Genomic DNA, 25,102 nt, shown 5'->3' with positions numbered 1-25,102 from the left:
CTTTTGAGCATTGTGTCTATTTTTTTTCTTACCTTTAAAATGCTTCGACTTTGATGATAACTGTATATGTCTGTAATGGGCTAAAGTGGACAATATCTGTTAGCAGTGGGCTTGAACTGTTACAAATGGTATCTGAGCCAGACATCAGGCGGTGAGCCAGCGAGAAGATTGGGCTCCTAAGGGGGTGGATTGTGAGCTCCCATATCGGTTGGAGATGGGAACGAATCATTCCTTATAAGAATGTGGAAACCTCTCCCTAGTAGACTTGTTTTAAAACCGTGAGGCTGACGGCGATACGTAATGGGCCAAAGCGGACAATATTTACAAGCGGTAGGCTTCAGCTATTACAGTAACCCCATATCATAGGGATGGACTACGATCGTCCTGGTTGCGTATAAATTTGATCATTCTTTTCAATCAGAAGTACCACTTTGCCAAATCTCCATTTCCTCATCCTCGATCTCATTCCTTTAGTGATTAGATAAATCAAAATCTCCCTTCTGCCTAATTCCAACTCTCTGATCATCGTTTCGAGAAGTTCAACTTTCATCTCCCTCACCTTCAATTTTTAAAAGTGACATATTTGGAACTTTTCACCCTAATTGTCATCAGATTTCGATAAACTCTCGATCTCAGTTTCTATTAATGGGATCTTGCAACTTTCCTCGTGTCTACCCATTCCTTCTCATAACTTCTTTGGTTTCAAGAATTAAACCCTCTATAGGCTTCAGTTCTTGAAATGGTGACATTTTCTTCACTTTCTTTTAACCTTTGCATTTGCTTTGGCAGGTTTAGGTCCACTTGCAGGCCACATTATTTACAACCAATAAATAATGTTGGTTGCCCCACCAACTGAAACCTTCAACCTTAATGAGGCATACAACCCAATCGAAAGGGGAAAAAAAAATCCAATTTCCTGCAAATTCAAAGAAGTAGCTTCATCAAGACAGTATTATAAATAGGGGAAAAAACCATAAACCCCCAAAAGTCAACAAAAAAAATTGTTTAAATTTATAAGTTATTGATGAGTTAAAGTACCAAATTTGGAAGTAAGTTAAAGCTCAATGGAAAGAGCTAAGCTTGGCGTTGAAGGGCATATAATATTGGACATCACTTTCCTCAAAGATAGTGGCAAAAAAATTATTGTGTTTTGAGAAATTTATTGTGAACTCCTTTCCTCTCCTAACCCTTTCCCTCTCCATTAGGTAATATAAATCATGCTCAAGTGGACCGTCACCCCCTCCAAAAAGATAATGAATATTATAAATGCTTTAAAATGGCAACAAAGTATGGTACAAGTAACCTTGACATGTTCTTTGGTTTCATTTCCTTTAATTAATTAATGATATTATTGTTTGTACAGTTGTTTTACTTAAGATCCAACATTTTGTTACGAACAGAGTTATAGTACTTTTACTAGTACGAGCATAGTCGAATGATAATTGATCTGTTTTTTCTTCTTCTTGAGATTGGAGGTTTAAATTATCATACCTCTGTTGAATTAAATAATTTTTTTTAAAAAAATTATAGTTTATATTAATACATAAAAGAGGAAATAAAACGAAAATTCCCTTACTTATAGCTATTTTTTAATTTTAGAAATATCCAAATTCCTAATAAAATATGGCCCACACGGAGCGGGATACTGGGCCCTCTAGACCACTAGCTAAACGGGCCGCTGGGGGCCCATTATGGAGGCACCGAAATGACGCTTATGCCCCCAGTGGTGACAAAAACATCTTTCCGTTTCGTACACCTTTAAATTCCTACAATAATTCAACTGACACTGATACTGACACCGTACTGGAATCGCGTAGTCAATGATGGTTGAGACTTGAAGAACGTTCCTCAGCCGTCGATCATCCACTGTATAGAACACTCCGATCCGACGGCCGATATCGCAGAAGCCGCCATTTTCTTTGTTCTTGCTGCTGCAGAACGGCACCATTCCCGGGTCTTCCGCTGAGCTTCCAAGTATCCCTCAGTATATTTACACACTCGAAATCTCTACCTCTTTTCCATTTCCATTTCGGATCTTCTGTTCTTCCTTTCCTTCTCTCTTTCACCGCCATTCTTGCTCCGAAGTTGAAGAAAAGCGTCTTCAAAAAGCTTATCATTCGTTCTTTTGTCCCTAATTTTCTCGGAAGAAGGTGAAGTTCTTCTGTTCTTCTTTGCTTCTTTCGGTTTATTCTAATGTTCAATCTGGTTTGGTTTCTGAAGTTTTTCGAATTTTGTGAAGTTCTTTTGGTGTCTTCCTGATGGATTCTGTTCTGCACTCTTCATTTTCCTTAAGAAGCCAACTACGAAAGATCCGAATGCTTTTTAGACGTCTAAATGAATTTTGGCTACTTCCTTTTGTTTGGTTTGATCATTTTAACTTTTTCCCGCCCTTCCATTTCTGTTGATTGCGATACATTGTAACTGGATTGCTGTTCATGTCTTTCGCTTGGAACAGGAACATTTCGTAGAAAACAATCGAGCAAAACAATACACTGAGATCCACCTTTTATGAGGATCGATTATTGCGTATGTCCTTTGGATTCTTTTGCTCTATTCTTTTAATGGTCCTTTTTTCAGAAATGTTCCTTGAAGATCAGATATTCGGTTCCTTTTGTGCATTATTGATTTTGTATCTGAGATATTCAATTGTGCGTTCTTTTCATTTACTTGTCCTAAATGATTCAAGGTTTCTTCCATTTTTCTTTCTTTTTGTAGTATTTTGATTGTTTATCTTCATTGGAGTATTATCCAATATCCATTTTGTACTGTTAGATACAATGTTTTGGTGTTAATCAGCTAATTATTCTTTCTTACTCAATAATTCCAAAAGCCTGCAGTTCTAGATTGTGACACAAGTACTGTAGGATCTTTTAAAATGTTGATTTTCTCAGGTTCAATTAATCATGATGATATATGTATTTAGCTTGTTTTTGGACCTTACTACTTTATCTGGACCATCTTGTTTATGTTTGTTTAACATCAAAAGAATTCATGTTAAACTAGGACGAGTCGATATCATGAACAGAAAACAGAAAAAGAAATAAGGAAGACAAAGAATATCTGTCTTCTAAACTGATTAACAAGTGATACTTACCTTGTGTAATCACTGCTTTGTTCCCCTTGAGTCAGAGCGTATGAACACGATTCGTCGGGAGGGTTCTAATATATAAATGTAATCATGGGTGCAGATTTGATCAAGTGCCAAAGTAAAAGCGCTTCTTGCAAATTTCCAAGTTGAGATCAACAGTTGTTTGGTTCAGTGCTGAAGATATTTCAGGTAATCTTTATATCTTCTCCACAAGTTTTTTTTTTATGTGAATTTGTGGTTTTTAGAGGTGCTTTTCTTTTATCACTACATTTGGTATCTTCACTGTATTCTGTTTTTGTTAGTAGGGACACAGATGACTGACCATTGGTCTAATGGAAGTTTTTCCACTTATAGAAACTCCTCATATGATCCTTAATCGTTGCAGATTGATTTATATAGACTGAGAAGAGTTTCTGATGGATGAGTATTGCAGTAAAAGAGTTCATGTGGGAATTGTTTCTAGGAAGGGACCTGGGGTAGTTTTGAGGGATAACATGAAGCAGAGGGATCAAAGTAATCGACACGGCGACCGACTTGGCTGCACTGGCAAGATATGCTCCAGTAGTGGTGCACAAGTTGGCTGTTCGAATAAAGCCAGCTCAAATCGACTATTCCGCAGCTCGAGTGGTAAAGAAGTTGTTGGAAGTTCCTCTGCAATCAGAAATTTCAGGAATTCTTTTCCGGAGCCTTTTGGAAAGCTATCATCTAAGCTTGAAACCGATTCGTCTGATAATGATAGCATTCAAGATGAGTTGGAAGAACTGGAATTCACCTCACCTCCTGGATTGCTCCATACACGGCTTCATGTAAAATCCGAACGTTCGGTGCCTGCTGATGCCATGTTGATGGAAAGGGGAAGCTGCAGTATGAACTCTAACAATAAATCTAAGAGAAACACCATTCAAAGATATAAAGTGGACAATCAAGAAACTCATGCATCAATGTGGCCTAGAAGTCTTTGCCAGATATCAAACGGTGGTTCCAGTAGTTTCAATTCGAGAAACCTCGCACGTGATTCAGTATCTGAAATAGTTTCATTAGATAGTTCTTTGCTGGATCAAAACCTTGTGAGAAGGAAGAATGTAACAAAGAAAATGATATATGATGGTGAGAACAGTTCCAATTCTAGAGAAAAGATAGTGAGTGGAACTTCCCGAGGACAGAAGTGTAGTTATAGGCATGGCATCTCTATTTCTGATCAAAGACCGGGTCGAAACGTGTTTCACAAGCAAAATGTTCTTTCATCACATGGGACTCGAAGTTGGACGACTGGATGTGGTGGGGCGAGGCATTCTGAAGGCATTAGTGATAATATGTCGGTGCACGATTCAATAGCAATGACTTCATGGACGCCTCGGATTCGTGTCTCCAGTTCCTCAAATGCTTCTAGTTCACTTCAGTTATCTTCAGAATCACACTCCAGACACCGCATGACTTACCCTGAACCAGAGGGCTATAGTCGAAGTCTACATGCTGCAGAAGCTGGTATTTCAAGCACTTCAACAAATGTAAACAGTTTTCGATGTCGCAATGTCAATGGCATTGCCGAGGTATTCGACTTGTTTACACTCCGCATCACTTTTTTATGGTCCGGGGAAAGACTTATCACTGAATTATGAAAATTGCAGGTATTATTGGCATTGGAGAGAATCGAGCGGGAGGAGCGAACTTATGAGGCGTGTAGTCTATTGCTTCCTTCAGTTTTTTTTAATCTCACTAAGAAAGAAACGTGTTGTTGACACGTCTTCATTTTCGTCTTGCAACAGGCCATTCTTCTCGAGACGAGTACGTTCCTTAATCGCCTGAACATCTATGATCAACACAGAGACATGAGACTTGACATTGATAACATGACATATGAGGTTAGCCGAATACTTCTGCAATCGGCACTTATCATATGCAATGGTTTTGACAGCAACCTTTCTCTTAAACAGCAACTTTTAGATTTAGAAGAGGGAATGGGGACAGTAAGCACAGCACTGTCTGAAAAAGAACTGACTGAATGCCTTCATAGAAGCATCTATCAGTCTAAACCTGAAGGAGGAATGGCCACGGGTTCGGTCGAGGATTTGAGCGACGTCAAATGTTGTATTTGTCAGGTTACCTTTCCGACCCTTCCTTTACTACTATTAACTCGGTCGATTCTAGCACCAGGATGCCGGTTTAGTTTCTAGATTGAATGAAAGTGACTTGAAAACTGATGAAGTGAATAAAATTTCATTCTGGATTGAGAATAGCATAGGCAACATATATATGCATATATTCAACAAGGTTCAAGAAACTCAAATTATAGGTTTGTTCTCTATTTTCTTTGATCTTTACTTGAACAATCAGTCGAACCACCTGGTTTTCGGTCAAGCTACCGACCCGGACGAGATTATTAACCATGGAACATACCCATAAGTTGTCTTTTTCAACTTTTTTCAGGGTGATTTCTCTCATAGAAACTTGGATAGTTGTTTGGTTTCCCAATTATAATTTAGATGTTTCTGTCAAAAAAAAAAAAAAAAACATCCTGCAGGAAGAATATGTGAGTGGAGATGAAGTTGGAAGACTGCAATGTGAGCACAAGTATCATGTAGCATGCATTCAACAGTGGTTGAGGATGAAGAACTGGTGTCCCATTTGCAAATCAACAGCTTTATCACCGTTTCAGATGATTTAAACCCATTTAACTTTATGTTTCTTTGTTCAAATTACATCTGTTTATTGGAAATCAATGATTTTATTATTCATGTTAATTAATAAAATTAATGTAGTTAAAACTATATTAGTATATTGTAAACCTTTTATACCCGTATGAATAATTTTAATTATGTTACTTAGAAATTTGATCTAAATGCTAGATTACTCCATTTTAAATACAATATCATGGATTGGAATTTCCGTTCAGATGGAAAATGGAAGAGAGAGTGAAGAGAGATTTCTCTCCGTTAGATGAATGAGACCGGGGCAGGGATTATATACCTCGCATTGTCCCGGCTTGATATAAATATAAATATATTTTTTTAAAAAAAGACATCCTAATTAATTATATGGAAACTTTCTGAACTTCATCCCATTTGCTTCCATGGTTCAAAATTCCATAAACCAAACCCCATGGAAGGTCTGAATAGAGAAAAGCATGAGAAGAAGGTCAATACAAAGGGCTCCAGCCAATCCAATTCAAATAAGTTGAATGAAACATGTCTTACAACTTATCACAGCCATTGATTTACATGTGATTACCGGAATATAGGATACATAGGGGCATGCACATGGCTATACAATTATAAGTATATCTATATCCAACATCATCTTTCACCACAGTAATTTTGAATAAAACATGTCACTTCAAGTAGATGAAGGTGTCAATTACCATCTTGGAGGTCGATAGTTCGATCTCCTACCTTATATGTGACGGCCCAAACGCACTACTAAAAGATGTCCTCTTTGGGCTTCCCTTCAAGGTTTTTAAAACGCGTCTACTATAGAGAGGTTTCCCCACCCTTGTCAATAATACTTCATTCTCCTCCCCAACTGATGTGAGATCTCACAACCTTTTGATTGGAGAAGGGAACGAGTGCCAGCAAGGACACTGGACTCCGAAGGGAGTTGGATTGCAAGATCCCACATTGGTTGGGAAAGAGAACGAAGTATTCTTTATAAGGGCGTGTAAATCTCTCTATAGTAGACGCATTTTAAAAACCTTGAAGGGAAGCTTAAAGAGGACAATATCTGCTAGCGGTGGGCTTGGGCCGTTACATTATAGTTGTTGAACTCGAGAAAACTTTTAACTACCTCATTTGTACTTCATTGATGCATCAAAGTCTAAGTCTAAAAAGTGGGTAAGGGTCAATTAAAACACCGGATTTGCTTATAGCAGAAATGTCTACTTCTTCCTTTGAACTATCAAAAAACTTACACTAGCTCACAAACAAAACGAGACACATTGACATCAGATATTGCCTTACAATGAAGCAGAAAATGAAAGTCTAGACATAGCTGAGAACAAAAGCGAACAATAACTATAAATGGGAATTAAGAAACAGGATAAAGCACAGCTGGTCAATATCGAAATTTTCAAAGAATTCTGCATACCTTTAAAACAAGCATGCCACTGTTGGTGTGGACAGCAAGAACAAAGACTGCAGTTTGATCATCTCTAAGCTCAGGATAACAAAGTTTTCAACATATTATACCAAACATTGGATCATTCGGCATGATAATAGAAATTCGATTTAAGAAGATATAAATTAGATGAGAGAACCATCTCGTCGAAACTCGACAGTATGTTCTTCCTCAATCAGAAGTGTTCCTAAGCCAACGGAAGATTAAGGCTTTCTTTTTTCTTATTCAACATCACATAAATAATGTAGTTTCAGAAGTATTGACAGAAATAGAATATTTTTTCTCAAAAACAAACCAAAAAAAAACAAAAAAACTCAAAAGATGGGAGCGAAAATAAAGCTTGTGACGTGATATGTAAGAAGAAAAGATAGTGTGTTAATAGCTCAAGCCCACCGCTAGTAGATATTTTCCTCTTTGGGCTTTCCCTTCAAGGCTTTAAAACGCGTCTGTTAGGGAGAGGCTTCTACACCCTTATAACGAATGCTTCATTCCTCTCTCCAACTGATGTGGGATCTCACAATCCACCTCCCTTGGGGGCCCAACGTCCTCGTTGGCACACTACTTGGTGTTTGTCTCTGATACCATTTATAACAGCTCAAGCCTACTACTAGCAGATATTGCCCTCTTTGGGTTTTCCCTTCTAGGCTTCTCCTCAATGTTTTAAAACGCGTCTACTAGAGAGAGATTTCCACACCCTTATAAGGAATGCTTTGTTCCCCTCTCCAACGAATGTAGAATATCACACATGCACTTCGCCACTTCACCTTGATTGCTTCATAAATTCCTTACTTTGTACATTACAGACTCTGAAGTTCATATTGTACACTGCAATAGTTATTTCAAAAGATACTTCATAACATGGCTACAAATACAGCTAAAAATGAAGAAATTTTTTTACTGACAAGCAAGCTATATATCGTAAGAAAAAAATGGCAAACCTCTCAGAAGAAAACTAAATCAATAGTATGATGATAAAAAAGCAGACATCACAAGACCAGATTAGTACAATGCTTAATGGTACTTTAGATGCAAATATGCTTTGCAATCAACGCACTAGAGCCCATAGAAGTTTAAATTATGTGAGCAGGAAAGAAAAATTGTTAGTTCTAGAAGGAGAAGATACCTTTCCGTGGTATTATGACCTTGAGCCTTGTCTACTCCAAACTTCAATCATTACGTTACCTTTTAGTAAGAATTACCTGCATCCAATTGGGCATAGTATCTGTAGAACATTGATTTGCTCAGTAGCAAGCTGGATATCTATCTCGTTGCAAACATCTTGGAATCAGGCTGTGCTGCTCCTGAGACGAACTTCTCACACGCATACGTTCACATTTACCTGGAGGGGGCAGCTGGCACTATTCATCGTGAAAGTGGGATTAAAGACAAGAGCAACATGATTATATATTGGATAATCATATAGTTGAACAGGGGACCAAACTACAAAGCGCATTGAAATGGATGTTAATTTGTTATTGATATTGAAATTCCAATAAATTCTCAGATTCTAAAGATACATACAGAGCACCTGAAGCTCTCACCCAGGTGATTCATCTTTCACCAAGCTAAATGACAGTATTCCTGCAAAACTTTTTTGATTCTCTCAAAAATAAGTTACATGAAAAGCTAAGTTACATGGTAGTGGCAAATGGGGCCAATATGAATGCTAAAAATGCAACAGAACAACCTTTTACGGGCATTCTGGCTGAAAGCTCCCCCTTTCTTAGTTGAGTTAATTCAACTTCCTCGATGCAGCAGGCAATGATGTTACAATGTTTTAGCATGAAAGCTTGGAGCCTGAACCAAATGGGAGCGATCAAGTACACCCCAGGAAGAAGGGAAGAACGAGAAGACATCCCAGGTGCGTTTAGAAGCCCGAAGGAACAGAGACCAGCCTTGGATGGCAGAAGAATAAATAAAACCTTTGCAACCGCTTATTCCTCAAAGGCACGCATACTAATTTTCTCCAACAGCAAAGGCCAATCTTCCCCAAGCTGCTTTGGATTGAGCTCCATAGCAACTTTGAAATCAAGCAATGACACTGAGCATTCAAAACTCTTTTCCTCCAAAACTTCAGATCGCCCGTTGCTATTCTGTACACGTAGGTGGTTAGTAGGCCACATACCATTTATAACCTTCCCTTGATTTTGTTGCTTCTGGATCGGGTGCCCCGTATGTTCAAATGTAGACCTTGTTCTCACCAACTCAAGGCAAGACTTTATCAATTGCTTCAGGTACGCATCAAGAGTATTATTCAGGATGTTAGGACATTCCAAAGAAACACCTTCAAGCCCTTGTGCAGTTGCAATTTGTTCCATGCGTTTTCTCACTGTCTCTGAATCAGACAATCCAATACTGTCATAACAACTCAGAAAATCGACACAACTGCCACTACTGCTGACTGGCAAGGCCTTGCGTGCCCCACCCACACTCGCTGAACAAAATGGAATACCAAGAGGTGGAAGTAGAGGACCTCTAAGGAAGCTTAAGGGATCTGATTGTTCCACCTCCTCTCCTTCTTCAAGAATGGATGCTTCTGTTGGACGTATTCTTGGTTTTCCTGACGGCCGCTGAACTGATCCATCTATGTCATTCTCAGGTAGCTCAGCTACTGCTTGAAGTTGCTGTACAGGCCTCTGATAGTCACACATGGTTACATTACCATTCTCTGTAATAACTTTCCTATCTTCAGTACCAGTTGATTGATACGAAAGACATGCTGTTTTTCCATTTGGACCAAGCGGACTCGGCCTATCCCTAAACTTCCCGCGTAAGACAGATCTACCCTTCCGTGGGGACACTGGCAGAACCCCATTTGTCCAAATTGGTATACTCTTATTCTGATTTGGGAAGGCAGATCCAGTTTGTTCAGGGGCATCTTCTCTACAAGGAGTATTGTGCGAAGCTTGTAGTACAGATTGTGCATGTCCTGATACATTTATAAGTGGTGGGGTCTTGGCTACACATGCATTCTTCAAAATTGACCTTATCAATTGATTGTGGAGCTGAATATTCTCCCTTCCAAGCACACGAACGCACAGCTTATCAAACTCAACCTTGCTCAGCTTCTGACCCAAGAATTTGCTCAAGTAGAAGAAGTACCGCTTGGACTTGTCATTTCCAAGTTTTTTAACTATCTGAGCTTTCAAGTCGCCTAAATCAATTCTGGAGCCTTGCTGAGATTGCATTTCTCCAGAGGCCGGTTGGGTTCATACACCGTAAACTGTAGCTCCAACCCCAGAATTGTCACTCGAATTGAAGCTGAATTGCGGTACTGTACCAATACAAAATCCCCCAGAATTTATACTTCCTCGTCATTCAGGACAAATCAAGTCTGAAAGGCCGCACCATTTGGTAAAAAACAAAATATACACAAACATATATATAGTACGTGCACCAAGCAAAAAAGAGCGGGTTTACAGCAGCCTGAAATCATAATTCCAGCAATGACTAAGTAACATTTAATTCGGAAGGATTCCGCAATCAACAACAGAGGCAACAAGCAGTAGAATGCAAACCCAGATCTATACTCCCAAAACCAAAACCCTAAAGATCAAAGCAGCTAAAGTCACTAAACCCCACAGCGAAACAAGAGAAAAATCAAGCCAAGAAACTTGTATTTATCATGGCGCAAAATCAAAGCCCTAAGTTGAAATTGAAAAAAGAAAACCAAAACCCGGATCGGTCGAAAAAACAAAAAGAAACACCACCTACCTCGAAGGCGAACGCAAGAGGCGCGAATTGCAGCAGAGCAGCAATAGAGGAAACCCTCGTCCGTTAGGCGCAATTGAGGATGTGAGGAAGTTGGAAGTAGGAAATTGGAAGTATAATGATGGAGATCAGTAAAGTGTATGAGAAAAAGCGGAAGTTGGGGGTTCGAAAACGAGATTGAAGAACAAGAACACGGATGAATGATGAAGAACAAGAAGAAGAAGAAGAAGAAGCAGAAAGGAAGCTGAAAATCATGGAAATGGAAGGATTGTTTGTGGGTTTAGAAGGAGATTGTATGAACAAGCTCTGACCTCAACGAAAAAAACTATGAAAGATTTGCAGCGAAAAAACCAAACTTCACTCACTGGGTCCCAATCCCCCCCTCCTACCTTCGCCTTCTTGCCTCTCTCTCTCTCTCTCTCTCTCTCTCTCTCTTTTTCTTTTTTTTTTTTTTTTTTTTTTTTCAATTTTCCTAAACAAAATACCCTAATTTTTATTTATTTTTGGATTTTCATCAAATTTCTTCCAACAATTTAATTTCCCTCACTTTTAAATTTACAATAATTAATCTTATTATTTTTAACATTTATTACACTTTATCTTTTACTCGGGGAAGTCTGAGTTGTATTGTAGTCCCAATGTGGCTGATCATTCGAAAAACTAATGAAATATCATTGGCTTGTCGTGCATTTATCTTATTAACGCATTATTTATTTATTTATTTATTTACGTAATAACTTATTATTTATATGATTTATTAAGATATTTAATTTTTTAAGAGGTCTCAATAAATTTTAATCATATATTTCATATATAACTTAAATAAATATGGATGAATTTTTTCTTTTTTAAATATAGATTTTTTTGGATATCAAAATTAAAATTTTAAAATACTATTAGTTCAATTTTTAAATTAAAATTTTAAAATAAAATTTTGAGATTAACATTTTGAGACTAATTTTGAAGTAGAAATCGTTGAGAGACGTTGAACGAAAATTAGGATCTAAATCGATGTGATGGTGACTTAAAAAAAAGATATGTCACAACGTTTTTAGGTCATCCCCACACTATTTCAAGTTTCAATTTTCATCGAACATTTTAATAAAATTTTACTAATTTTAAGGTACATTTTGAGGGACGTTATTTAATCATTTTATATTATGATCTAACTTAAGCATATAGTAATATATTTTATGGACTGAAATGCCACACGTCACATAATAATTTTTTTTATTAATTTTGAAGTTAGGATTGTTTGAGATGCAATATCATTATAACCAAAATAATAATAATTATTATAATTATAATGATTTAAATTTATCACATGTATTCAATGGATCTATCTTTTATTAATTAATCACTCTTCCCAACCGTAATAACTGCCGAGCTGCAAAAGGGACAAAAGAAAACTGTCCCATTTTGGTAGTTAATTTCTTTATTTCTCATTTATAGTTTATTTTCCCACACTGTTTTTCACGTAAGAGCAAGGAAGGTAGTTGATTGATTGGATTTTAATTAGTTTTGTTAGGTATTGGTTTATTTTGACTTTCATTTGGTTGGGGACCGTCAAACGGAACCAAACCAATTGGTTTAATAGTCTTCGTATCTTTTAGAACAACACTTTATTTTACTTCATATCTTCGCTGACACACCGCCCGATATCCATTTCCTTTGAGGCTCAGGGTCTTCACTGGCACACTACTCGGTATTTAGCTTTGATACCATTTGTAATAGCTCAAGCCCACCGCTAACAGATATTGTCATTTTGGTGCTTTCCCTTTCGTGTTTTCCCTTTCGAGCTTCCCTTCGAGATTTTAAAATGCGTCTACTAGTATGAAGTTTCCACTTTTAACGATCTTAAAATAAAATTCTAACGAACGGTCTAAATTGATACCACGAGTCATAATATAACCCATAAACGAAAAGCCTAGATTTTAGACATTCCTCTCAGAAATTTTCCATAACTTTAATACACAAAGCATCTTCGGTGTGGCTTATTCAAGCTGATTCTATGATCTAGCTCTATACAAAATCCGTACAACTAATCAAACTACCAATGATACAACAACCTTGCTTTAGCTATGGTCAAAAGTTTTATGTTCAATGTTTGGTTCCACACAAAAATTCAACGCAAACTACACTCTCGTTTCCTCCCACGTCAGTTTCTTCGTCTTCCTCGTCGCTGATGCGTCGTTCTGCCGCCCGTCTTCCCTGCTGCTACGCTGCTTTGTGAAGTCGGCTTCTCTACTGTACTAACATTACCAGCACCATTTTTTTCCTTGCTAGAGGAGATTTTACAGTTCTCATTGCCTTCTGATACAACTTCACCGACATCACTTCCACCCGATAGAGCTTTATCACTATCGTTTTCGTTCACGTCTGGGACCTCCATGGACACTTCACTTAATAGTTTGCATTGTATCTCTACAGACGACCCTTTCATCACGACGTCGGAACCTGATGAATTGTTTTCTTCCACTACATTGTTGATATCGTTCTGTTCTACAACAAGCTCCCGCAAAGAACTGCAACGCAAGAAAAGAAACTCAGCTATTGCACAATATTAACTTGGATAGAGACGTCGGGAGAGACGAGATGCTCGGGTACCTAGGAACCGAAGGAGAACCATTGGGCAGCCCTGCAACTTCGTGCAACGCAGAGCGTTCTCTCTCATTTAAACTTGAACTTGATGCTGCACAGAAAAACAAATATAGTTCACCACCTAATTGTTGTTAGTGAAGCATATTCTGCAGTAGGAGCTGATCAAAGGTTCATTTTTTCAGTTTTCGTTATAATTTTTTTCTCTCTTACCAACGGGAAAACAATAAACATTATAGTTTGACAATCATGTAAACCAGCTTGTTAGCACTCTGATAAATCCAGTACAACTACTGCTTAATCCTACAACTGTCAGAAAAACGAAGAATGTAAAACATTTCGATAAATTTATCACGTACCTTTCCTCTCGGCGGGAGGATCGGTTTCCAAATCCTGCAAGCGAAGGAAACAATTGAACTGTATCAAATATCTAGTGGGATCGATACCACTCCACTAAGAGATGAGGTGATACCAAAATTTTCATAGAACAGACACTAAGTTCATTTGCAAAAGTCTGATAGATATCTAGTCTTATTGACGTATATCAATATCGAAAGGGGGTGAAGATAACCCGACAAAACACCCGGGCAATTTAAGAGGACGGGTCACTTCCTTCCCTACACTCAAACTCACGTCACCGCTCATATATACCAAATACAAAATTTAACGGTCAGATATGCAATTTTTCCATTTTGCCCCCTCCTAGAATATACGTTCAGTGTTGGAGATCCAACAAGGCCCTTCAGGGAGTCTGTTACCTTATCCTGTTGCAGAACGATGCTGGTTGTACCAAGTAGGCAAGTTTTGTTTTCCGACACATCTCGAGTGGTCTTTGACTCTGTGAGGGTGCAGATAAGGTTCACGATGTTTATGGAATTCCAAATTACAGATAGAGAATTAAGACATTTTTCATTATCTTTTACAAATGTAAGTACATTGTTGGACTCATAGAAATGCGTACCTAATAAGTTATGAATGACAGTATTGTCGGGCGACCGATTCGTTGATTTATCTATCAACCTTACAGCATGCTGCATTTGATCTCCACTAGCAATTTTCAGGTAGTCAGAACGTGCAGAACTCGAATTACTTTTGTGGTCTGAGGCAAATGAAGACCAATCAAGCTTGGCAGATGGAGTTCTTAGCAGTTCCTCAGTTGCTTTTAATCGTATGCGTCGTATTTCCTCCTGGATTTTCCATGATCCACTGGCAGGAGATTCCCTTTTCACCTGCACTCCAATATCGACAAACAGAATGACAGGTTGTGTTGTAGAAAAATACATGATCACGTTCTTACAAGCATACACAAATTATACTACCAGCCAGTGTTGGTCGGTCCTCTAGGTGCTATATTTACTACATGATTTGAAAAAGTATTTATCAATTGAACTTTCAACTGGTAGTGACTCGAAATGACAACCATACTAAAAAGTTGTAGCATAGAGAAATGTTCTGGAGAAGCATAGTGAGTGTAGTTTAATAGATAAAATGGTACCTTAGACGAAGATAGTGGATTTCCACTAATTAAATATGATGTTTCTTCTTTGAAAAGTTGTAACCCTAATGGTGAAGGAGACTTGAAGTCAAAATTATTCGTCGAGGGAGATGCCCATGGAGGACGTGCCCGCATGTATGATTTGGCTACATCTACAGGTGAACCCATCTCTTCATCATTAACCTGTAGTTACACAAAAAAAATATCCAGTTTACATCAAGTACTAAATAAACTATATGATCCCACAAAAAAATGACTAGTAGAATAACTATTATACACAAGTTAATAAAAACGTGCAATGTGATCGGATCGAGAACAAAGTGTAATTAAAAAAATTACTCTCTCTACCCTCATTCACATTTTAGAAGCAAATCGTTCCTAGGAAAATTTTGATATTCCAACCACAAGGACACTATTACGTTTTCTTTCACTTGTTCTATTTACTTTCATATCAGTCTAACCTAATTTTCAATTGATTGAAGAAATCGGCTGAAATTTAGCTCGATCAGCCAAAAGCAAATCGAATGTAAGAAACCATTGAAAAGACTTTGAGTAACAACTAGAAAGAAATATGCCACATTCAAGAACAACAAAAGAAAGAATCACCAACCACTGGCAAATTCGTGGAATTCAAGGTGCATGGCCCGTGATCCAATTTCAACGTCGAAGTAGACCCCAGTCCTAATCGTTTTTCGTTCAACCATTTTTTTGCCTCAAGAATTGCTGTGCTGCAGATTGCAGGCCTGCCATCATCTGTATTTATTTTTACACATCTTAGTCTGGTAATAAAGTTTAAATTTCTGGTTTAAAGGAGATTGGAAGATGAGTACCACTATCAACGGCTCTGTTTGATATCTCAGTCACCCTCCCTGCAGCCTCACCCTTGATGGTTTGACATTCTACAACCCTTGATTCAATTATCTGAAATAACTTGTCACGCTCCGCCCTGCTTGAATGAAAGTGAGAATGATATGATCCAAAAGGCACAAGTAACAAATAATAGAAGTGTATCATCAAGTGGTAGTTGAAAAAACCAAGCTCATTTTATTGTCATTTGTCAAGCATGAACTAAACTATTTAACAATGAGACCATCATCACTGAACATATAGGACTATAGATTCCCCAGAGCCAGAAGGATTGAAGAAATGGCCATAGGAACGGGCACATAACTTATTTCAGCATTGTTGATCACAAAAACAAAATGGAGATTGTTTTTTTCAGATATTGATAGACAACTACATAAGAAATGTCGAGAGCAATTTATATGTCGGTCGAACCAACAGTATGGCTTGATGATAGTGAAAAAATGGATAGAACTACGGCATGAAACAATGAACAAGTTCATACAGAACTCCTCGAAAAAATTATTATCGTACCTAGAGAAGGTTTCCTGCATCAGTAGCTGTTCAATTATATGCTTGCTATCTTTCTTCTCTGGTGGGAAGTCCTTTCTTAATAAATTGTCCATCGCCAATGTCCCATTCTTCCAACATAAAAATGTCAATCAGACAAATGCTGAAGTCTATAAATCAAAAATACCAAATAATCCATTGTCTTACACTTCGATTTTTTCACATATATTGTATTCATATAGCTATTGTGTTGACTTAAGAATCGATTTCCCATTCATATATTTTGTTAAGTTGTATACCCACATAGCACTAGCTGACCCTCAAACCATAAGCTCCAGTATAATGTTGCATCACTTAATCATGAAAATTCTTTCTTCCAACATAAAAAAGTGTTAAAAGAACATAATACTGCAACACTCAAATCACGTATCAAATTCGATAGCAGGGTCTGCTAGAAAAATATTGAGATATTTGTTATATTGGCCAATAGTGAGACAAACACCTATGCAAGTTCATGATTTAACGTCTATATTTTTTACCTTCTTCACTGCTTCAGCTCGATTTTCATCACGAACATCATCTTCAACATCATCCCCTGTTAAAATAAGATATAATAAATCTTTAAAAGGGCCATATAAGCAAAAGTAAAAAGCTGAGACCTTGCCACTCAAATGAATAATAACACAATACAACTCCTATTCATAGAACTGTCGTAAAAAAGGTAAAAAGAAAATGAAAAATGTGCAAGGCCCATATGAATGTAATATACAACATAAAAGATGTATGATTCCTCATCAATTTAGCCCAAGTTTCAAATGCAAATGAAATCACATATTTCCTGAACGTCCTAAGCAGAATTATGTCTATGACAAATGATATCACTGAAGAAATAGTGGAGCAGCAAGGAGCTTAAGATAAGGGAACCAAATTCCTCCCTTCCTCTTTGTCATTGTAAGAGCGTTCTTGGTAGCATGATCAGTCAAAGAATGAAACGGAATTCTTGGAAGGTTTTTGAGTCAGTAATAAAAGGGTTCGTACAATTCACTTATAAGTCAATGATGATATAATTATCTTTTAGGAAGATGGCCGTCAGGTATATATTTAATGTAAAGGGATTTGAGATGGCCTCGGTGCTAAACACCAAATTGAAAAGGTCATGCCTGAGAATCTTGAGTATGCAGCTTCACCGGTGTTTGCTCCTACATGCCTAAATGCCATGGCTTGCTTGGAAAATGAAGAAAGACTTGTCCGAAATCACCCGTTGGGTTGACTTCTGTATTTATTATTGCCTTTATTGCTGCTCCTCCAGTAGATATTGATAGTATTCGTGAACCTATTTTTGGATCTCTACTTTACGGAATCAATATTATCTAATGCCATTAACCCTACTTCTGCAGCTATCGGTCGTTAGTGATTCCTTCAGGTCCGTGGCTTGTCACATGAGTTTGAATTTCATATTTCCACACGTGGAAGGAAGTATAAATATCTTCATATTGGTCAAGCCACAATGCATCTTCCTCTCCAGGACTTCGAAAAGGTACTTTTGGAATACCAACAACAATATTGATTTAGGCTCTAATATCGGCCTTATTTTTAAGACAAAAATGTAGCATTCTCCAATCAAACCAATGGAAAAGTCGTTCGAGCCAAGCAAACTAGGAGTTAAGGACTCCTTCAGATCGTCTTGGACTTTCAAATTTGTGCCCTGAAGGAAACCCTAATTGAATCTCACCAACTCTTACAAATGCCAGGGCCCTAGAAAGTTTCATTGCTCTTCAGTCAACAAAAGATTTCCTAAGGCATTTTCTAATTATACTTTTTCGTAGCTGGTTCTAATTGGCTCCCAGAAGAGAATCTAGATCCTTAATTGTAACTTGTCTCTAAAACAATGAAAATGCTGTTTCTTGTTCTAAAATAGATTAAACTGAGTTCAATACCCCTTTTACTTTCCATTTCCTTAAAATGCGTTAACAGTTCGAAGCACATCAAACAACAATAAACACATCAGCCACTCCTAACCCTAAATATGAAACTAATCCATCAGCATAGTTCGAAAGAACATACACCAAAATTCGGTTTAAATTAAGCCAACCTGAATCACTGTCCGAAGAGGAGGACGAGGAGTCGGAAACGAAGGCGGAGGATAGCAACTTTCCGGCGCTGGAAGCAACGGTACGAGTAGGCGATAAAATGAACTTGGAGATCCAACTAGGGTTTCCTCCAGAGCCCAAATTCGAAAGCCCCGGACGCTCATAAGGAGTCTGTCTAGTTCCAGCTCGCCTAGCTCGAACAATTTTCCCGCCGGATCTTGACCCTGCTGCATCGCTATATCCACGAAAAGACGCCATGGAAGTTCACAGTGAGGAATACCTTGCTCGCTCAGGCGAGAATGGGACTTTTCCAGTTATGGAGGGAGAAATGGCCAAACCCGGGACAGTAATTGTAATTTGACAATAATACCCTTTGTTAAATTACGATCTTGTGCTATACGAAGGGGCTATATGGTAAATTACATTTTGGCCAGTGAATTTTTTCAAACATTCAACCGCCTTCCATTTTTTTTGTTTCTCTGCGTCGCCGTGAATGGTAACTTGGTAATATTTGCAAAAGGGGGCTTAACGTTCGACGTATTTACAGTAATTTCTAAATGAGGGAGTGAATAATAAATTTTAGGTTAAATTAATATTTAAAAATATTTAAAAATAATTTTATTCTTATAGTTTTAATGGAAATTCAAATATATATTTAAACTTTTAAAATGGTTTAAAAAATACTTCTAAATTTCAATAATAGAAAAAGAAATTTTAAAAATACCTTTAAAATTTTTTAAAATCTCAAAAAAAAAAAAAAAAAAAAACACACAAATTAAAAAATATATTTACATTAATACCACGTTTTTAAAAATAATCATCAAAATTTGTAAAATAATATTAAAATGTTTATAGATAATAATTTTAAATAATTTAAATTTGGCGATAAATAGTTGTAATTAAATAATTTGTTTAGGGCAGTTAATGTAATTTGTCGTCTTCTCTTTGGGGATTAGTTGCAATAAATCCTAAAATATAGGGTTCTTTTTGCAAAATTTTATTTACTTTTTAATAAACTAATGATAATCTTTTTTTCAAGTTCTCAAAATAGGGACAGAGCCCTTGTACCAAATCGGACTCGGAGTCGAACCAGAGCTCATTTGCTCGGAATCCATGGCGACGGTGACGGTGGTGACGGCGGTGACGGCGCTTGTATCTGTGGAAATCGGATACATATATTGAAACGGCTTCGGCGGCGGTGTTATTTCAGCGCTCCCTTCCAACATCTTTACCACCGTCGACATTGGAGGTCGAGCCTCCGGCGTGTCCTGTACGCACCAGAGAGCCACCATACACATTCTCTCAATCGCCATTTTCCTCTCTCCATCCTCTTCAACATTACATTCACCGCTCATATTCACTAACTCGCCCTTGTCGAACTGCTCCCATATCTGAATCGGAAACCAATCGATGCTCCCCGACGAACCGACTACGGCGTTCTTCCTCCTTCCGACCATCTCAAACAGTACCATTCCAAAACTGTATACATCGCACTTGAAAGTCGCCGGAAAATTGAATCTCAAGAGCTCCGGTGCCGAATATCCCGGAGTTCCTCGATATTCTGTGAGAGATACGTGTGTGTTGTCTTTGTTGCAGAGATTCGCAAGTCCGAAATCGCCGATTTTCGGCGAGAAATCCGCATCTAATAGAATGTTTGCAGGCTTGATGTCGTAATGGATGATTCTTCTATGGCATTCTTCATGCAAATACGCGATTCCTCTAGCGGTTCCGATCGCGATTTCCTGCAATTTCTCCCAATCGATTTCGTTCCTGGTTTTTCCGTACAAGAATCTGTCGAGCGATCCGTTCTCCATGTACTCCAAAACCAGCGCGCTCATGAATTCGTCGTAACAGAATCCGTACATCCTGAGAAGATTTCGATGCCGCGTTCTGCCGATTGTTCCGATTTCCGCCATGAATTGATTTTCAGCTTTTTTGTCAGAGTTTCTCTTGAGAATCTTCACTGCGATCTTCAATCCGTTAGGGAACTGGCCTTTGTAAACATCACCGAAGCCGCCGGATCCTAGCCGCGTTGCGTAGTTGTTCGTGAAGACGTTGAGTTGCTGAGCGGTGAATCTAATCGGATATTCGTCGGCGATTTCTCGGAGGAATTTATCCATTTCCGGTGCATCTTTTTCCAAAATCTCTACCGGCGCCGATTCCAGATCCGGCGGTGGAGTCGATGTGTTTCTCCATTCTCTTACGACTTTCCTGGCAAATTTGTAAGAGAATATGCCAATCGCCACGAGAATGAGCAATCCAACCACAGAGCCAACCACCGCTGCAGGCCAAACAATTAACCTCGGCTTTTAATCTCAGGAGTACATCAATATTCCGGCAATAAAAACGACGATTACAGAGTACTCACAGAAAGCGGTTACGATGGACATTGGATTTCCGCCGCCGCCGCCGCCGCCGCCGCCCTGCGCCAATGGCGTGGAGACTCTGAAATACATCAAACAAATCCATAAAACCTAATTAGCTAAAGCATTGTTTCATCAAGTTTTCCAGTAAGATCGAAAAATCGAAGTGAAAAAGATGAAGAGATTATTGCAGAGTACTTACTGGCAGAGTACGATTATTATTCCGATCAACCACGCCGCCATTGAAGCCATGGAGGGAGAATTTTTGAGATCGACTTTACGGCGAGAGAACAGATAATAGAAGAAATAAGTACACACACGGCTTGGACTAATTCTCACAGATTGAAGAACTTGGAAGGCGTAGATTATTCTCCGGTGGATTTTTCCACTGCAACCGAAAGATCGGACGCCGCCATTCAATAATTCTTCGGGAAAAGAGTTTCCAGGAAGGTACCTTAAAATTTGAGGGGCTAAAATGTCTTTTTCCTAATCTTAGGGGCTAAAATGTCTTTTTCTTAAATCTTAGGGGCTAGAAATGTAATTATAACTAAATTTTATTTACAGTCGAAACCCCGAAATTTCGTTAATGAAATTGGCTGATAAATTGAGAATAAACATGAAAAATTAATTGTCGGAACAAATCATAACTAAAATAAATTAAAATTAAAAATATATGGATGAAAATATATATTAGAAAATACCAAAAGTGAAATAAAATTAAAAGTATAGTATTTATTAATAAATCATTTTTTAAGTTGAAAATCTCTCACATATATTTTTTTATTGTTTGTGGGGTATGAAATCGATATTACACGTTTGGAAATGTTAATTCTATATCACTAACTCTTAGCTAGGAACTTCTAGAGAGAGTTCGAGATTCTTTGAATCCCGTTACACGTAATCTTAGTTGACGAATCTATTTGATTTATTTTGGTTAGATTAATATATATTAAAATAATAAATAAAAAAATATACCATCCTTAAAAAAAATTCATATATAAAAAATTAGTTTAAATGATAAAAATCATATAAAATTTAATTAGAAGAGACTTTTTTTTTTCTAAAAAGGTATAGTTTAATTTTAGCTATATACTTCAAAATTTTAAAAAATAATAATATTAATAATATATATAAGTGGGATAAATTATGGCCCAATCAGGACTGCAATGTTCTGAAAGAAGGCCCATTATCACATTTTACAGCCCAATTAAAGAGGGCCCATTAGCACAATTTACGGCCCAATTAAAGAAGGCCCATAAATTGGTCGCGCTAGAGCATTCGTCTGTTTAGAGTCGCGAGCCGTCGGCAGTCGGCGCCATATTACTTCTCTTTGATTTTAATCCCTTTCTTCATCGGTTGCTTCGTTTCTCAGAATCGGGTGATTGAAGTTCGAATCAGAACTGCAGAGAGGAGTTAGCGTCAGAGATTGGGAAGAGAAAAGATGACGGGGCTAACATGTAATGCTTGTAACAAAGAATTTCTAGACGCCGAGGAGCAAAAGCTTCACTACAAGTCCGAATGGCATCGATACAATCTTAAGCGCAAGGTCCTCTTTCTATCTCTATCTGTAAGGCTTGTGTTATGCTGATAATTAAGTCCAATCGGTTTGGCTTTCTGGTGGCGCAGGGGGTTTATGTCTTTTGTTCTTGAGATAGAATCGTTTTTTTTCTTTTGTTGCTGATTTCATGTTCCTTTCTGTTCGGGTGTTGGTATTGGCTTCCGGCGCATCGTTGCCTGATTCTTCTGAATCGGACGTCAGTATTTGTCTTCTTTGTTAAAAATCTTGGTGTGAATGTTTGATATCTTGGTATGAATATACAGAAATGCCGATAATTACGCGTTTTTAATTTTTTTTATAATAAGTTATGCTCAAGTGATTGTTCTAAAGCATTATTCGTGTTGTGATATGGTTAGTCTTCAAATTCTAGTGCCTCTAGCTGCTGTCTTAATCAGTTCTAGGGAATTGGTCTTAAACGGGTTTAAGCGTTTGTAGGGGTTATGAGGTGCATATTCTGGAAGCTTGATATTCTCTACGTATTTACTAGCTCTACAATGGTCAATAGGGAAAGAACATGGCCTGCATTCAAGGGGTTAATTATCCTTTGCTATTTACCATAGTATGAACTTGTTCATATGGAGCATAATATGCTTTCCAGACTTCCAATATATCCAATAGATACCCGAAGTTTTTTGGGACTCTAATTTGTCACCTTGGTGGTTAAGCAGTAACATTCATTAGATTTCATGTTGTTGTAGATACTTATAAGGCCATAGGCGTCCCAAGGGATAACGGTTTTGTCGATAATTGATGTTTCTGTAGTATTTCAGTATTTTGGAATGGACAGGATGTATCACATTTCTTTGAAAATTTACCCTTTCTGGTGAAAAAATCAGGTAGCTAATGTTCCTGGGGTGACAGAGGCATTATTTTTAGCTAGACAATCTGCTGCTGCTGCACAAGAGAATGCCAAATCAAGAGAGACCTCGATGTTATACTCTTGTGGTCTTTGTAGCAAAGCTTATAGGAGTGCGCAGGCTCATGCCCAACATCTTAAATCTAGGAGTCACACTATCCGGGTTTTGCAAGGAACACATGATCAAGAAGTTGAAAAACCAATAATTAAGCCCCTTCCTCAGCGGATTTCCAATAAGGAACCGCAACAGAGTGAGGAGGAAGAGAGTGAGGAGGAGGAGTGGGAAGAAGTTAATCCTGACGAAGAAATGATCGATGAGGGTGAGGATGAGGACGATGATATTGATGCCATTGAAGTGGACTTCGATCCATCATGCTGCTTCATGTGTGATCTAAAGCACGACACCATTGATAATTGCATGGTCCACATGCATAAGCAACATGGATTCTTTATTCCTGATGTTGAATATTTGAAGGATCCGAAAGGCTTCCTTACATACCTCGGTCTGAAGGTGTCGAATTGAGTTACCTTTTTCCTTGGTTCTGTTTTGCTCAATAAAACCAGAAGTTGATGTACTATTTTGCATTTTTCCAGGTGATGAGGGATTTCAGGTGTCTGTACTGCAACGATAATCGTCTTCCTTTTAGCTGCTTGGAAGCTGTTAGGAAGCACATGGAAGCAAAAAGCCATTGCAAAGTGCATTATGGCGATGGAGACGAGAACGAAGAAGTAGAATTGGAGGAATTTTATGATTACAGCAGCAGGTGCTGCTTATCCTTCTATTTCTTGAATTTGCAGTTCTTACATTTCTAAATAGACACGATTTCTGAGTTGTGGCTTTTCATTTTCTATGGTTTTTCTTTTTGCATATAGTTATGTGGATGGAAGCAACCAGCTGGTACCATCAGGGGCTGGGGACAATTCTGTTGAACTTGGTAGTGGTGGAGCTGAGCTCATCTTAGTTCAAAGAACTAACGACCGACAATCGACCAAAACACTTGGTTCCAGACAATTCCTTCGTTATTATCGTCAAAAGCCACGATCGTCTCCTGCAAATGATGCGCTCTTAACTGCTGTATTGGCAGCAAGGTATTTTCTATGGTTTTAACTGAATCAAGGAAGTTAATGGGCGAACAAAATATTAATGAGAGATCGTCGTTTTGAGTTGCAGGTACAGGAGCATGGGATTGGCAACTGTCCAGTCAAGAGAAACGATGATCAGGATGAAGGTGATGAAAGAAATGAATCGAACCGGGTTGGAAGCTATGCGTACCAAGATCGGATTGAAGAACAACGTAATCCGAAACCTGCCAAAGAATGTACCACACTAGAGTGTGGTATTTTAGTAGCCTTACATTACATCTTCTTAAATTAATTTAAAACGCTCATGATAGAAAGAACAGTCTGCTGTGCAGCTTAAGTGTGTTGTAATCTTGGGATTTTTTGTGCTTGTATTCTCTTGACACCACAAAATTTTGATGATCTGCCATGTTCCTTATACCTTGCAAATTTAGATGTGTTTTTTCCTACACGTTTTGAAGAAGCATCAGGTAGGGGTTGTATTTGCTTCATAATGAATTTATAATAAAGGCCATCAGTGGAAAATTTGTGTGGAAAATTTTATTTTGTATCTCAAATCTTTGAAGAATCTTAAGAGTTTTGATTTTTCAAACGCTAAATTAGTAATTTAACTTATTCAACTAATATTTTAACCTCGATATCTTTTTAAACCCGTGTAAAAATGAACTCTCTTCGGTGGAGTTGTACCCATTAAAACCTAGATTAACAAGTGAATCAATTTAAACTCTAAACTTTTATAATTGAATCAATTTAGAGGCTTGTTAGGCATTGGCTGGAAATGTCATGTACTATTAAAAATG

At 37.8% G+C, this 25,102-nt stretch overlaps 4 protein-coding genes and 1 pseudogene across 15 annotated transcripts; 2 read left to right on the top strand and 3 right to left on the bottom strand.

Annotated features, from left to right (window-relative positions):
* The first annotated feature begins 1,786 nt into the window (after positions 1 to 1,786).
* LOC111797139 (uncharacterized) lies at positions 1,787 to 5,856 on the top strand. Of its 5 annotated transcripts, none has more exons than XM_023680057.2 (8): positions 1,787 to 2,150; positions 2,456 to 2,526; positions 3,189 to 3,277; positions 3,474 to 4,638; positions 4,717 to 4,764; positions 4,855 to 4,950; positions 5,023 to 5,187; positions 5,610 to 5,856. In XM_023680057.2, the coding sequence occupies exons 4-8, from the start codon at positions 3,505 to 3,507 to the stop codon at positions 5,751 to 5,753; spliced, it is 1,587 nt and encodes a 528-aa protein (XP_023535825.2). In that variant the 5' UTR covers positions 1,787 to 2,150; positions 2,456 to 2,526; positions 3,189 to 3,277; positions 3,474 to 3,504; the 3' UTR covers positions 5,754 to 5,856. The 5 variants fall into 5 exon arrangements, with proteins under 5 accessions (XP_023535825.2, XP_023535826.2, XP_023535824.2 ...); XM_023680058.2 differs by having other exon boundaries at positions 3,394 to 4,638; XM_023680056.2 differs by having other exon boundaries at positions 2,240 to 2,526.
* Positions 5,857 to 7,499: 1,643 nt separating this feature from the next.
* Positions 7,500 to 11,327, bottom strand: LOC111797673 (uncharacterized). 7 transcript variants are annotated; one of them, XR_002815568.2, is made up of 3 exons: positions 8,886 to 11,327; positions 8,720 to 8,779; positions 7,500 to 8,638 (listed from the first exon to the last, which is right to left on the bottom strand). XR_002815568.2 is itself a non-coding variant. In XM_023680755.2 (2 exons), exon 2 carries the CDS (start codon positions 10,384 to 10,386, stop codon positions 9,133 to 9,135), a length of 1,254 nt encoding a protein of 417 aa, XP_023536523.2. In that variant the 5' UTR covers positions 10,387 to 10,744; positions 10,913 to 11,327; the 3' UTR covers positions 8,651 to 9,132. The 7 variants fall into 7 exon arrangements, 4 of the variants coding, with proteins under 4 accessions (XP_023536523.2, XP_023536522.2, XP_023536524.2 ...); XR_015421426.1 differs by having other exon boundaries at positions 7,500 to 8,537; XR_015421425.1 differs by having other exon boundaries at positions 8,558 to 8,638; positions 8,720 to 11,327.
* A 1,490-nt stretch (positions 11,328 to 12,817) lies between these two features.
* Positions 12,818 to 18,771, bottom strand: LOC111797397 (protein KAKU4). The gene is made up of 11 exons (XM_023680386.2): positions 18,448 to 18,771; positions 16,895 to 16,950; positions 16,380 to 16,486; positions 15,833 to 15,948; positions 15,613 to 15,755; positions 15,003 to 15,185; positions 14,469 to 14,736; positions 14,266 to 14,345; positions 13,867 to 13,900; positions 13,517 to 13,601; positions 12,818 to 13,434 (listed from the first exon to the last, which is right to left on the bottom strand). The coding sequence occupies exons 1-11, from the start codon at positions 18,701 to 18,703 to the stop codon at positions 13,068 to 13,070; spliced, it is 1,695 nt and encodes a 564-aa protein (XP_023536154.2). The 5' UTR covers positions 18,704 to 18,771; the 3' UTR covers positions 12,818 to 13,067.
* A 636-nt stretch (positions 18,772 to 19,407) lies between these two features.
* LOC111797553 (rust resistance kinase Lr10 pseudogene) lies at positions 19,408 to 21,231 on the bottom strand (annotated as a pseudogene). The gene is made up of 2 exons (XR_015421329.1): positions 21,011 to 21,231; positions 19,408 to 20,890 (listed from the first exon to the last, which is right to left on the bottom strand). The product of XR_015421329.1 is annotated as a rust resistance kinase Lr10 pseudogene (transcript).
* An 865-nt stretch (positions 21,232 to 22,096) lies between these two features.
* On the top strand, positions 22,097 to 24,720 carry LOC111797684 (cytoplasmic 60S subunit biogenesis factor REI1 homolog 2). Its single transcript, XM_023680780.2, has 5 exons — positions 22,097 to 22,354; positions 23,203 to 23,733; positions 23,817 to 23,986; positions 24,096 to 24,311; positions 24,394 to 24,720. Exons 1-5 carry the CDS (start codon positions 22,250 to 22,252, stop codon positions 24,551 to 24,553), a joined length of 1,182 nt encoding a protein of 393 aa, XP_023536548.2. The 5' UTR covers positions 22,097 to 22,249; the 3' UTR covers positions 24,554 to 24,720.
* Positions 24,721 to 25,102: the final 382 nt, after the last annotated feature.

This window comes from Cucurbita pepo, chromosome 6, assembly GCF_057944985.1.
Source record: "Cucurbita pepo subsp. pepo isolate OVF chromosome 6, ASM5794498v1, whole genome shotgun sequence".
NCBI lineage: Eukaryota > Viridiplantae > Streptophyta > Magnoliopsida > Cucurbitales > Cucurbitaceae > Cucurbita > Cucurbita pepo.
Note: the sequence above shows the minus strand (reverse complement) of the source record. Positions and strands in the feature narration are given on the sequence as shown.

What these genes read in the sequence shown, in the direction of transcription:
- LOC111797397 (XM_023680386.2), bottom strand. Translation starts at nt 18,703, where the DNA reads ATGGCGTCTTTTCGTGGATATAGCGATGCAGCAGGGTCAAGATCCGGC. An exon ending in CTCTTCGGACAGTGATTCAG is followed by an intron (nt 16,951 to 18,447) that starts GTTGGCTTAATT and finishes TTATTTTAACAG; the next exon opens with GGGATGATGTTGAAGATGAT. An exon ending in TCCTCCCGCCGAGAGGAAAG is followed by an intron (nt 13,602 to 13,866) that starts GTACGTGATAAA and finishes TTTTCTGTGCAG; the next exon opens with CATCAAGTTCAAGTTTAAAT.
- LOC111797673 (XM_023680755.2), bottom strand. Translation starts at nt 10,386, where the DNA reads ATGCAATCTCAGCAAGGCTCCAGAATTGATTTAGGCGACTTGAAAGCT.
- LOC111797139 (XM_023680059.2), top strand. Translation starts at nt 3,505, where the DNA reads ATGGATGAGTATTGCAGTAAAAGAGTTCATGTGGGAATTGTTTCTAGG. An exon ending in GGGAGGAGCGAACTTATGAG is followed by an intron (nt 4,765 to 4,854) that starts GCGTGTAGTCTA and finishes GTCTTGCAACAG; the next exon opens with GCCATTCTTCTCGAGACGAG. An exon ending in TTGATAACATGACATATGAG is followed by an intron (nt 4,951 to 5,022) that starts GTTAGCCGAATA and finishes TCTCTTAAACAG; the next exon opens with CAACTTTTAGATTTAGAAGA.
- LOC111797684 (XM_023680780.2), top strand. Translation starts at nt 22,250, where the DNA reads ATGACGGGGCTAACATGTAATGCTTGTAACAAAGAATTTCTAGACGCC. An exon ending in TTACATACCTCGGTCTGAAG is followed by an intron (nt 23,734 to 23,816) that starts GTGTCGAATTGA and finishes GCATTTTTCCAG; the next exon opens with GTGATGAGGGATTTCAGGTG. An exon ending in TTTTATGATTACAGCAGCAG is followed by an intron (nt 23,987 to 24,095) that starts GTGCTGCTTATC and finishes TTTTGCATATAG; the next exon opens with TTATGTGGATGGAAGCAACC.